At 38.9% G+C, this 14,120-nt stretch overlaps 1 protein-coding gene across 5 annotated transcripts in view; it reads left to right on the top strand.

The window, feature by feature from the left end:
* The window catches only part of LDB3 (LIM domain binding 3), a 112,761-nt gene extending 100,978 nt beyond the window's left edge, over nt 1-11,783 (top strand). For all 5 annotated transcript variants that reach the window (XM_072340162.1, XM_072340164.1, XM_072340163.1 and 2 more), the window contains 5 exons: nt 752-1,052; nt 2,240-2,420; nt 5,040-5,160; nt 5,794-5,909; nt 7,225-11,783. In XM_072340162.1, coding sequence (XP_072196263.1) covers nt 752-1,052; nt 2,240-2,420; nt 5,040-5,160; nt 5,794-5,909; nt 7,225-7,314 — 809 coding nt within the window. In that variant the 3' untranslated portion in view covers nt 7,315-11,783. The remainder of the gene's footprint in view (nt 1-751; nt 1,053-2,239; nt 2,421-5,039; nt 5,161-5,793; nt 5,910-7,224) is intronic.
* The last annotated feature ends 2,337 nt before the right edge of the window (nt 11,784-14,120 follow it).

Here is a 14,120-nt window from a genome sequence, read left to right as displayed (position 1 = left end):
GGTGGGAGAAAGGAAGTATAATGTTTCTACTTTATAGATGGGAACTGAGGCACAAAGATACTGCAGCTTGCCCAAAGTTTATACAGGAAGTCTGTGGCAGAGCCAAGAGCAGAACTTAAGATCAGTCACAACCGCAAGTCTGGCCTTCCTCTGCGTGCTGCTGGCTTTGTTCTGTTCATCATGTGAGCTGAATTGGCTCCTTCAGTGTTGCTCGCAGTGCTCTCTATCTCTGTGTTCCCTGTGTGAGTCTATTATTTGTCAGAAACCTAGGAGTCTTAACATTCTACAAGTGGTAAGCAGTGCTGACATCTGTGGAAAACGCTTCATTTGAATGAGAGTAATGAAATCAAAATCTAAGCATAACTTTGTATTGAAATTGTATGGAATTCGGTGTAAAACTTTGTGGCCCAATCTGGCCTTTCTATTTATAGCCGTCTTAAAACAGATTTCATGGCAGCATTCCAAATTATCACAGAACTGTCGTATCCATTTCTACTGGAAAATGAAGAGATCTATTTGAGAATGGTCGCCTTAAAGTCTTTGCAAGCCAGCAGGCAGTGCTTTATGTCATGCACGTGGATTCAAAGCCAACGATTGTGCTGAAATCCTTGGCTTCAGTCCATAATTAGTGAATGATAATGGGACAGGCCGTAATAAATTGTCCTAAAACAATAACAATTGGTTATTGTTTTGCCATCGGAAGAAAAGACATAAAAATCCTTCTTGGTTTCTTTTGGCATGCTTTGAACAGCACCTGCACCAGTTCATTCCTACACCCCTGCCAACACTGAGCCAGCAAGCCGTCCTCCCTGGGTAACAGACGAGACATTTTCTCAGAAGTTTGCACCTGGAAAAACTACCACCACTGTCACAAAGAACATCCTTCCCAGGGGTGCTCCGGTACCACCTCCTGCCTCTACTTCTGCTTACCCGTCTCCAGTTTCAGCTTCTCCCCTGGCTCCTGCAATAGCCCGCGGAACGATTCAGAGGGCCGAGCGTTTTCCAGCCAGCAACCGAACTCCTCTCTGTGGGCACTGTAACAGCATAATTCGGTAAGGTTTTGAAGAGGGATGAAGCAGAAAAGACAGTATCACGGGGAGACTGGCTTTATAAATTAACGCACAGTACCAGAGCCTAAGCCTCAGTTAACAGACAACCCTGCTGAGTAGTTTATCTGCTTCATTAATTTAACATTTCCAGAGCTCATTCTGCTATGGTGTGGTTCACGTTTTTATCACTGTGAAGTTATACGTGCTGATGGTTTGTTTCATGGATGCTGTGGCAAATCACTGTTTTTTTAAATGAGTTTCTGGTCCTTAAAGTACCCCTTCAAAGAGGTACATACACCATTGCTTTGGGAGAGTTGGAGGATGGTAGAAGGACAGTAGAAAAGGAACAAGACATCATTTTGGAACAGCAGCCAGATGTAATTGTTGCTTTTGTGTCTGGAAAGATAATGCCCACACTCTATTATCAGTGATTCATAGCATGCCTCTCCCAGTTCGTTCTGCTGGATCAGTGCCCAGTGTAACTCTCTGGACTGCTAACCAACTTGAAGTAATCCACATTTAATGACAGTCTCATCCACTGAAAGGAGCTAGTTTGGGGATGTGGAACTACTGCTTGTCGCCCTTCATATATTCAGAAACAGAAAGATTCCAGTGATAAAAGAATTAAATTCTGATTGCTGCATCTCATTACAATCAAGTTTAAATCACCAAAACCAATTTGTGTCTTCCATATAATCAAGCAGCACCTTGTCATCTGATATTCTAATGTTTCTAGAACGTGCAGCAGTCTCTCAAAAGAAAATAAGGCAGGATATTAAATGTATGTGGGTAGGTTTGGAAATTTGCCTGCTTTTTCGTGATTACAAATGGTAATCACAAAATTTATCTTCTGATTTACAAACCCTGGTCTTTTTCCTATTGTCCTTGCAGCTGGTCACAAAGATCACTTCCAGCTATGCAGATATAAAAACCACAGATCATTTTTCTGTCAGCTATTTGGAAATACAATAGATGTGTCTAAACAATGAAATACTTGAAACTGTTGGTGAAGTGTTTTAGTAATAATGGTTAAAAAGATGCTTTCTGCTCAGGTTTCTGGGTCTTATTCTAATATGCACCTTCATAATTTGAATAGAATTCTTGTTAGACATGGATGCAGCACTGAGCAAAATGGGTTTGTAGTTGTAGTCACTCGGTATCTTTGCAGTAAAATGTATCTTTGTTCATAGGGGTCCTTTCCTAGTAGCCATGGGTCGCTCTTGGCACCCAGAAGAATTCAACTGTGCTTACTGCAAGACATCCTTGGCTGACATGTGCTTTGTGGAAGAGCAGAATAGCGTCTACTGTGAGCGCTGTTATGAGCAGTTCTTTGCACCAACCTGCTCCAGATGCCACACTAAGATCATGGGGGTAAGAAAAAGAACCATTACTTCAACTATATGTGGTCCACTGAAATTAGAAATAACTTAAACTGGAAGCAATGATTGAAGTTATTTGTTTCCTCCCTTTCGGTAATACTTTCTTAGCCTGATAATTTTGGAATGAGGAACACATTGTTTTTATACTAATCATCATGTAACCAAAACCTTGGCTATTCTTGTACTTTATCCAACTAGAAAGAATAAGTAATCCAATTACCATCTCTCAGGTGTAGAACACATTTCATTTTCTCTGCTATCATATACACAGCATGTTTCTTATCCCTCTTTTTCTTGTATTTATGCAAGGGAGACTTGAAGGGGAATGTTTTAATACTTGACTTAATCTAAAGTTGCATGGAGAAGATGGTGATCTTAGATGGGCTAAATGCTCATACTGCACCTCACTGTTAGCTATCAGCACAGCTGATGAGAGTAATTCTGATGACTTCTGTTAAATCAAAAACAAAACAATAAAACAGAGTAAATAAAATGATCAGAATCAAAGACAAAGAGATGCCATTTTAAAAGATATGCTCATGCCTAGACACAAGTAAAAATGCTCTACCTATACCTTAGATGATAATGCGGCTTGAATACAGTAGGATACTTTTAGCAGTTCATTTATGCATGCAATTACAATGTACATGTGTTATGATTCTCTTACCAAGGAAGAAAGAAGTACCGCATCTCTTTCGACTGCTTAGCTGTCATCTTTTGACATCTGTCTAAATGGTGGCATTGACTGAGAAGATGCTTTTCTCTGCTACTGCCGATTAGGGGAGGTGGCATCAGTCATTTATGGTGGAGGTCTGGCTCTGCAGCAGTAGGAGTAATTTCGCAGCAGAGTACTGACTTACCTAATTAGCGTTGGCACAGATCAGTCCATCATTAAGGATTTTCATTGGGAAAATGGCAAAGATGCCAGCTGCCTCTATTTATATTAATAAGATTTCTCTATCTGTTCTTTGCTTCTTTGCTCAATGAGGTTCATAAATGGATCCAAGCCTATTTATCGGTGATAACTGTTTTGCAAACAGTAGCAGAAGTTAATGAATCTCAATGGTGGTTTTCTGTATGGAAAGCATAAATTAGACTATTTTGATTAATGGCATGGAAATGGATTTCAGTCTCTTTTTATCTCAGTCGATGGAAATAAAATTTTCAAAGAATCAGAATCTATGTATTTAATCAGAAACAGTGTAAGACAGAACTTAGATTCTCAGCTGCTGTAAGTCACTGTTTCACTGAAGTTAACCATGCTAAATTACTCCATTTAAGCATCTGGCCCTTTGAGAGTTTGACAGAGGTGCACAGTTAAATACTGAACTGACACAAGATTGATAAATTAGTAGGTACTTAATTAGACATTAGAGGACAGTGCAGCAGCTTTTGGGCTTGCAGAACTTAGGAATGACAAGATAAGAATGAATAGAGATTGCTCCATATTGGATGGAAGAAAGAATGTGATAAAATCTGAGTATTCTGCTCAAGATGTGTATTACACAGAAAAGACTAAAAAGGAGAGTTGTCAGAGTCTGAATGCTGACTCTCCATTAGTCATTATTAGTTGAGGTGAACACAGAAATTTGGCTAAAATAAGATACATTAAAAAGTTACTAGCAGTATTAACAATGCTGTAAGGTGATGTTTATGCCAGAAAGTTGTTAAATCCCTGTATTAATTCCAATCATTTATTCCTATTTCCTGTGCCATCGTTTCTTGGTATTGAATAAGCTTTTGCGAGGCTACACACACAACTGAAGAACTGCTAAGGGTTAAGGTAGCCTGACAAAGAAAGGTTTTGTCCTGTGAACACTTATTTGTGAACACGGGTGTCTGTGTAGGAGAGGAAGAAACAGTTGAGTATGGTGGGAGTCTAAAGACAGCTCAATTTGGTGCCAGAGACTTAGTGGCTTTACAGTGCTTGTGATTATATAAGGGTCATCACAAGTGTGTTTAAAAACTGCCACCTGTACACTGTCAAGCTTCTCTTCTGTAAAGAACATTATTTATGCAGAATTTGCTTGCTTGTGATGAACACATGGCCTTGGAACAGACGCTCAGACTCATTTTGACTAATCACCTAAGTCAGAATCCAGGAACTCTTTTTAAAAATCCCATTGGTAAAGAGTTCTCGTGAGAAGCTTGAAGAAATAAGTAGATAGTCAAAGTTGCTTTGAAAACATCAGACTTTAATAATTATCGCCTTTGAGCATTTCTTAGTCTTAGAGGTGAAAATGCTCCTTAAAATTGAAATAACAAATTATATGCTTGCATTGAAGAGTTCCTAATGTCCAAACAAAGGAGAAAAAACCTAAATCTTTGTGCAGAATCTCCCCTGCAACAGCAACTGGGAGTGTTGATACAAACAGCTGGCTGAACAATGTTGTTTCATCTTGGCAAATACGTTGCTCTGGAAATTTTGCAGTACTCATACTTGTCTCTTTTCGTTGGAGCTTAGCTTCTGTTATACTTCTGACTTTTGAGGAAAGGAACTGCCTGAAACAAAAGTGAAAGGTTTTGAGCATCTCTGCCTTGCGTTTTTTCTCCAGTAGGTAGTTGCAGTGCTTGCAATCCTGCTGGAGCTTTTTGTTTATTTATTTTACAGGAAGTGATGCATGCCCTAAGACAGACTTGGCACACAAGTTGCTTTGTTTGTGCTGCTTGTAAGAAGCCATTTGGGAATAGCCTCTTCCATATGGAAGATGGAGAACCTTACTGTGAGAAAGGTATGGCAAGGTGGACGGTTAGTATTCATGTGCTTTATGTTGTACGGAAGCAACATACAAATAAATCAATTGATGGACAAAATGAAACCAGCTACCCAACCAAAAGTGTATTTTGTCTTCCCTGTCCACATCTAAAAATGTTTCCTTCTTGGTATTTTTTCCACTTAATGATAGGTTAGCAGAGTACTGGTCTTTTGGGCCCTATGTCCCAGAGTGCCTGACTTCATTTATCTCCCTAACCTATCATAACAGTTAGCTCTAATGTCTCTCCCTTCACATTTGCTCCTGTCCCCATAACTTCCCTTTTATCTTCTGCTCAGCAGAAATCTATCTGTTACTGGGGTGAGAAGCTCTTCTTCTGACAGTGCTTCTATACAATATGCGTGGATCTCTCTGCTCAGTTTTGATGCTTCTGTCCCAATCTAAAGGGTGTTGCACTGAATTTGTATTTAAACAATGGGGGGGAGAAAGAAAATGCAGCTCTAAATTTTTGTTATGGAGGGGTTTTAATGAATCTAGTAGGAAAATCTGAGCAAAAACAATTCAAAAAAGTTGACCTCTGGAAACGTTCCATTTCTTTTGGGTGATCATGTTATAAGAGTTTGTTCTAAGTTTGCTTTTTTATTCTTTTAGATTATATTGCTTTGTTCAGCACAAAATGCCATGGCTGTGATTTCCCTGTTGAAGCTGGAGACAAATTCATTGAAGCCCTTGGACATACTTGGCATGACACCTGCTTCATCTGTGCTGTAGGTTCTAGACCAAATACTATCTCATTTCTTCATGCTTTCATCATAAATCATTAAGTAACAGGAGAAGACCTGGAGCAGAAATGACTAACATATGCCATAGGATGCAGAGGGATTGAATTACATTTCTTTCTTACAGATGAAGAGGGATTAGAGTCATTTCTCTTCTCCTCTGTAAACTTTTATTAGAATTAATAAATCTGACCATCACAAGTGAATGCTTTTTAATAAATCATACATTTTTAGAGAGTCTGCGTGTGTGTGTGTATATATATATGTGTGTATATATATATAGTTGTATATAGCACTATTTGCTATTATTCTAATATTTACCAGATAAATCAGGATTTAAAATAAATTAATACCAATGAATACTAGAGGCATAATCTTACTTACAAATGCAAAGTGCAGTTTGCATTTCCATTCAGAATTCTTATTGAAACTTGCAAAAAGGAATCTGTTTAGGGAGAATGAATAGTAATTCATGTAGAGTTTGGTCACACTCATCAGTTGTAGTGTGGCCATATTCCTCCACTGCACACACAGTAGTTAAATCTGTATGATAAGCAGTACTTTTCATATGGTTTCAATACAGCTGTGCTGCTCTCCAGCATATGATTCATACGGTAATAAAAGAGCCTCTAATTAGCTAAGAAATAATATGTTGGCCACACCAGAAGTGACAATTTCTAAGATTTGTTGGACTTAAATATTCAGGTTTTTTCTGATGTGCTTATCCTCATATTCATGTACATGGTTTTTCCTTCCCCGTGTAGTAGCACATCACCAATGTTATCTCTCGCTGCTCTTAAGCCTGCTGTAAGCAAGGACAACATTTATTAGATTCTAATGCACTGACTTCCTTAAGTGATTTAGCTAACTCTGATCTCACATGTTGTGCTGCCCAGTGTGGATATCAGCATAATTCCAGGGCAGATAACGCTGACCTACATCTAGGCTGCCCTGACCTCAGCTATGCGTTTTCACACTCTTTGCTGTGCCAGCGCTGGCACTTACAAAGCCAGGCAGTGAACTTTATTCACTGAAAAATGATCCACAATTTCAGCGATACCAGCGGTCTGATTGAGTCATTCCTTGATCACAAAATCCACCCAAGTAGTGAAGGGAATGAATGAATGTCTGGTGGTGCCACAGCAGGAGGTACCCTTAGGACCACGCTGATCATGCATTGCAAGGATTGGAATCTAGGCCTTGAAGTCTGAGCCGGCTGTGTGTGTTTAAGCGTGCCACTAACCAAACCAAAACCTAAACTAACTCTCTCTCTCTCTCTCTCTTTTCCCCTCTCTAATTCTAGGTATGCCATGTGAATTTGGAAGGTCAACCGTTCTACTCCAAGAAGGATAAGCCATTGTGCAAGAAGCACGCCCATGCCATCAATGTTTAAAAAAACGAGCTGGAAGTCAGTAATGCTGGGGAAACCTGATGACTAAATAAGCAATTATAAAGTTGATAACCATGGCTAGCATTTGTCTTGGTAAAAGCTATACAGTTGATATTTCTAAAGTTTCGTTTTAACCTCGTTTCTTATAAGCAGAACATGCTTTTGCATGGTTCACAGGGGTCAAAGAATAATCAAAACCAAATTAAAAACTCCATTTAAGAACAGATTATTAGTGCAGTAATTTGGAGAAATATTGATTAAAACCTGTGATTGAAAATGTAATGTATAAATACCGTTTAAAATGAACTGCCCGCTGCAGTTTTACTGCTTAGACCACACACTAGTGTTTAAGAATAACAGGAAAGGTCCCTGTTATTGTAATTGTAATAACTCGCTCTCCTATAATAGCTCATTTTCTTTCATAAAAAGAATGAGTAAGTGCTATACGAACAATAATCAGTAGAACCAAAGGGCACAGCTTTCAAAGGGAAATAAATAGGTTAGGGTTTCCTCTGTGAAAAGTGTGTGCTATTCCTTTATGTTGTGGTGCTACCTCATAGCATCAAATACTTTAGATTCTTTCCAAAGAAGTTGTTTGCCTTGAATCCATTTGTAGCTGGGAAGCCTAGGAGACAATGAGTAGCTCAGTTCGAGAACGGACTGGAAATGGAATTAACTCCTTCCACACCTAGTGAGTTTGAGGAAAGCATGTTGGGTCAACCTCGCTAGTGCATTTGGCTTATATATGAGCAGTAGATACCTCGCTTTCAGATCTTAATGGAAAAGACTAACTGGCTTTGTCTGGCCTGCTCTTAAATTGAATGGAATCAGGCTGGCTGGAAAGGAACTGCAGTCATAAATTCAAAACCAATTTGCCTTTCCTCTTATGGAAAAACAAATATTGAACATTACTTTGGTTTGTAATATCCATTGATGTAAGTGGGAAGTAGGAACCCATTTCTGGCTCTTTAACACTGATTAACAATGAAGACACATTTCTATCTAGTACAACTAGAGAGTGGGAGATAGCTTGCAGAAGTAGCCAAATCTATCCCACGTACACAGAAAAAAGGCACTTTTATTACTCCTGTGGAACGTAATCCATCAGTGTTTTATCAGCATAAATGAATGTTGATAAAAAAAATTCATTGGGCAGCAAAACCCCACAGACAGATGCTTGTTATTGTTTTCCTTAGTTGAAATATAACACATTCTAAACTGTAGCACTTGCCATCGTAAGACAGTAGGCCCTGGCATTTAATCATAGTCCTATTTTAAAATATTTCATCAAAAACTTCAAGGTTGCTCAAAGGTTTATAGAACTGTTCTTTTTGTTTGGTTGGGTTGATTTTTTTGAAAGCAATACTCGTAGTTCTAGCAACGATGTTGAATTCCTAATTTTAAATACCTTTTTCTATTGGAGGCAGCAGTTGTGTTGAATAGAAAATGGAGTTAAAGTGGAAAGCTGAATCTATTCAAGTTTAATTAATTTGCTTCAGTGAAAATTATGGTTGCGTGTCGATGGCTTGCAGTACTGGCGGTATTTATTTAGTATTGCTGGGGGTGAGAATGAGTTCTGCAGGCCACATTCTGGTGCTATCTGCACACTGCTGTACTTTGTGTTTTGAGTAACCAGGAATGACTTGGCATTGTCCGTCTTTTCCCTCCTGTTGGTAATGCCAATTCTAAGATAAGGGAGACACAGTAGGTGTGTCTCTTTAGTGATGAAAAACTATCCAAAGCTGTGGGAAGAAGTAGGGGGAGGAGGAAAGAAAAGAAATGGGGGGTTATAATATGTGAGTTAAATTAGCTGCAGGCAGTCCTCATCTTGGAAGAAAATAACAACCTAAACTGCCTGTGGCAGTTCTGACATGTATGACCTGTGTTTATTCAGCAGGTATCTGATCTGAGTGCTTACAGGGTCAGATTTTGAATGCATTAGTTATTCTGTAACGCTACTACATTATATGCAAAGCCTTTTTCTTTTTTTTCTTCTTTTTTTTTTCCTATAGGAAACAAATTTTCTGTTTTCAGTCAGTGCTGGGCTGAAGTAAATCTGGTTCCATTAATTACAAATCCCAGGTATTTGGCTCATAATATTCTCCAGAGGATTAAATTATAATCATGGAAGTTAAATGCATTTTTAGCCATATTTGACTTAATTAAATACCTTTTTATAGCAGTGAGACAATTATATTTTTCCTTTAAATTTTTGGATGCATTAAGGATGCTCCTTGGGCAGACTTCCATGTTACCCACTGCCTGGGACTGGTCTCTTGCTGTCAATATCAAACTCTCGAAACAGGGAGCCTGGCTCCTTGGCACGACACAGAATGCCAAAGTATGTGACACCTCAGGAGAATGTCATGAGCTAATCCATGTGTGTATGTATGTCTCTCTCTCCCTCTCCACCTTCTCTGTCCCTAAAAGCTCCCTCTTTGCTGGTACTGTGAAGGATACAGCATTTTAGGGGATGGTCAGAGAGGAACAGCTGTGGCTTAAGCATGGATGTGCAGTCTGTACAGAGCTGGGGCTGCTTCTTTCTTCTCTGTATTCTCAAGGGACCTCCAGGCTTGTCAGTTGGGATTTCCCATCAGGAGCTCAGGTGGACAAGTATGGGATGTGGGAGGACGTCCATCAGGGGTCTCAGTGTGGGCAGGGGAGGAGAGGTTTGGATCAGAGAGGGCAGAGCACCTGCGGCAGCCAGGATGTGGGGGGCTCGAGGGCCTCTGGTATTGTGTAGAAGGGTGAAGCGCTGAGGAGGCAGGGGAGGCTGGGGCTGGAGGAAGGGGAAGAGCTAGGTAAGGCCAGTTGCACTAAGTTGATATATTAAATACTTGGGTTAGGGCAGAGGGGGAAAGGGGGGATAGCCAGCACGACTTGCTGTGGTTGAGGAAAGGGCTTGGTGCAAGAAGTTGGGGTACAAGGAGCTCACGATAGTCCCAAAATACAGTATGAATGTATAAAGGAGGAGTGAGCAAGGAAGATCCAGGATCCTATCTAGCACAAGTCAGCACTGCAGAAGGGTGAATGCAACATATGTCGGGTATAGCTGAGCTAGCTTGTGCAGTGGTGACTGTGATAACACAGCAGTAGAGATTTCAGTGGGAGCTGCGCTAACTTGACGGGGTCCTGAAAATTTCCTTGGACAGGTAACCTGCACTGTAACACGTGCCCTGACTCCAGCTGGTGTCTGAGCAAGTGAGATTAAAACTAGTTTACATATCAGTTTATGAGGTACAGTGATATCTCTGAGTGAAGAACAGAGATACCCTGAGGATTAACGTGTAATAAATTTCCTGTTTTGACTTGTGCTGCTTCTTAATATGGTCCAAAAATAGAGAATCCGCTTACCTGCCCTTACATAATTTTTGCACATATCTGAACCAGAAATTTGTGAGTAGTAATGTATACTTTTAACTTTCACAGGGATAGAATCCCACATAACTGCTGATGCTCTCCTGCCGTGTCACCTTTGTGACGTGGAGGAAAAGATGCATAGTTATATAATTCAGAACAGGGCCCTTCAACTATCACCGAACATAAATGCTATACAAAACAATAGTGTTTGCAGGATGAATGATGTGCACTTGTTTATGTTTTATGTCTTGTAACAGACGCCTGGGACAAGTCATAAGTTCCTCTAAATATTTGTATTAATTAACATGGGACTTTACATAATTAAAGAAAGATCCTGTACCTCTGAATGACCAAATGAGAATACCGGTATTTTATCTAATAAGGTGTTCAGCATCTTTTCAGTCAAAGCCTCCAAAAATGACCTTAATGCTTTTTTTCTGCTCTTTTTGCTTAAGAGAGTAAAGATTACCAAAGAAGGCTTTGCTTTTATTATCTGAAAAGAAAACCACTGATCTGACTTATTTATGCTAAGTTAATCTGTAATGTACTGGGTTCACACATTGCCATTTTAAACGAGGAAAAACATTTTACTTTGGTCCTTCAGTGGTCAGAGCTTTGGGTGAAAGGTTTTCTTAAAGACATATTTATGTTTAATAATGTGAACATCCACAGCACCGAACGCACTCATCAGTGTCTAATGCTGGGCATGCTAATGTTTATTTGTAATACTTGTCTCTAGGTAGCAGGTATGAATTTGTTTAGTATTTACAAACATCAGAATTTGAAACTGAGTGATTTCTTGTCTGCAGTGATCATAGGAGTCTAGGTTTTATAATATATTTACATGTTGACTTGATGCCACAAGTGCCCTTGCTTTTAAATTCATATTTTTCTGTGCAGCATGGTTTATGAGGTGTGAGTAACTGTACTTTGCATGGATTACCTGTGCCAACATGGATAAAACAGTCTAGTAATAAAATGAATGTACAAATACATTTAAAGCTTTACGATTTGGACACATTTGTTAATAAGGCATGTGAACAGCTGACAGCATACACAAGCTTGTATTCTCTACTTCAGACCTGAAAATAAAATGGAAAGCATTGGTTTCAGCCTCATTGCGTATCAGTCTTGAATGTTTTATTAACCAAACTGTGCTCTTTTAAACAAACATTAGTATGCTTAAAAGATGTAGTGTACCGACAGTACGTGTTGTAACTTAGCAAGACTTGTATACTCAGAGACCTTATCATGTCAACAAATGCTGTTTACAGCAAGTTTACAAGGAATGGGTAAATTCTGTCTTGGGTTACATGGATGAATTTGAGAACCAAGTTTGATCGCATGAGTTCTGGTGGATGTTCTTCTGTTTCTTAGCAGAAGTGACTTTAAATAACACACAAAGTGTTTAAAATGTTCTCATTGAACTCTAGTGCCAAAAAAAATACTTGCAAATGAAAGGGTATCTTCGTATAGCAGTGTGACTTATTACAACAGCCATTTAGTGCATTCCTCACCCCTCGGGCATGCTGTGTTTTTAAAGATGCAACTAATTATATTAAACATAACGAAGAATTTAGATAGCAAATGGACAAACTTGGCTTTAGACGGCATTACAAAGTACAGTATCAGGAACTGCGAATTTGTGAACTTTGATTTTATTTTACAGCCCTAATTTGTTCACGGTGTGCATAAGGAAAAACGCAATTCAGAAGCACGAACAGAACGTACGCAGATTGCTTTTAATTTTGAACTGCTCTTTTTCCAGATTGCCTGTGCTGACCTTTAAACTTTGCACCAGACAGTTGTACCATGATCCCCGGGGAGCTGAGCGGTACAAAGGGGAGGCGCTGGAGGTATAACTCTGCCACTTATTAGGGTGCAAAAAGTGAACAGAGCAAAGTTCATTAGAGAAACACACGGTGCAAAACAGCTTGACAAGTGTTGAGTTAAGAGGTTCTTAATAGAAGAGAGATTATGATTTGCTCTGCAGAAAATGGTGATTTCAAGACCATTTGGGCTTTGGCGTTGCTTTTTCCCCTAATTGTGAATCTTAAATTCTGCCAGTTTCTGTTGATTAAAAAAAGAAAGGAATGTGTGAATAAGATTGCTGAAGCCATTATTGAATACACAAAGAAATGCTTTGTTCTCTCAGCCAAATCGCAGTTATAGATGAGATTCAGATGATATTCAAGCACAGATTTTGTGCTTGATGCATATAAAACGTGACTTAGATAGCTGCTAAAAATACAGTTTCTTCTCCCTTAGGAAGATGCTATCAAAACAGAGCAGTAACCAATGTGTATTGTATTAATAAGCACTGTTGGGCTGATTTGCAAGCAATTTTTTATGTGTAAAAAGAATAACCTGAATTATTTTTTTCATTAAAAAAAAAATAGCCTTTTGAACAAAATTTGTTTTCTCCTTTAAAAGTTCACACACTTCAGCTGCGAGGAAGTAATAAGTATGCATAAGATTAATGATTTTATTACTTAAGAATTCAGATTACTTTCATTAATGACAAAGATGTTAAGGAAACTGTGCTTCGGCTTAGTTTTGCCATGTGCAGTGTTAATGAAACAGAGCTCCAGTCTTTCTGAGTTGGTCATGTTTTCAGTTGAATAAAGTCCTTTCAGTATCTGTGGAATGAATACACATGGCTACCAGAAAGCCAGGAAGCTTGCTGTTCTTTTGGAACAAAAAAATCCAGATGCTCTGGATTTTTAGGGAGCTTAATATCTATATTTATAGTCTCAGAGGTTCTCATTTAAGAAGTTATTATTTACAGGATTTATGAATTTTTAGATATAATAACACATAGACTGCAAAGACAATGATGGGACCAAGGTTTAGCTTGGTTTAAAGAAACCTTAGTGATGATGAATGCATGTATGAACACATGCACAGATTTGAACAGGAAACTACTCAGAGCTGAGTTTCTGATTCCCTTTAACTGGGTTCATTTTATACCCATGGTATTTCAGCCTAAATTCTTGAAGACACAGTCCATTTACAATAGAATCATAGAATAGAATCATAGAGTCACAGTATTGCTCAGGTTGGAAAAGATCTTAAAGATCATCAAGTCCAACCACAACCTAACCATACTACCCTAACTAACGACCCTCCGCTAAATCATGTCCCTGAGCACCAAATCCACCTCCTGGGGGAGCCTGTTCCAGTGCTTAACAGCCTTTTCTGTAAAGAACTTTTTCCTGATATCCAACCTAAACCTCTGCTGGCACAACTGAAGGCCATTAAGATAGTGTAATAAGCATTAAACTGAATGTGCTCAGAGGCTTTGTCTCTGTTATCAGGTATCTGTGATTTCTCTACATTTGTCATAGTATGGAAGATGTGGGAACACAAAAGAGCCCAATGCTTCAGACAACAAAACATTGTTTCTGTGTTATAAACATAGACCAAATGTATTCTTTCCCAACCAGATA

This window comes from Excalfactoria chinensis, chromosome 6 (genome assembly GCF_039878825.1).
Source record: "Excalfactoria chinensis isolate bCotChi1 chromosome 6, bCotChi1.hap2, whole genome shotgun sequence".
NCBI lineage: Eukaryota > Metazoa > Chordata > Aves > Galliformes > Phasianidae > Excalfactoria > Excalfactoria chinensis.
The sequence above is the reverse complement of the archived record's forward strand: the minus strand, read 5'-3'. Positions and strand labels throughout refer to the sequence as shown.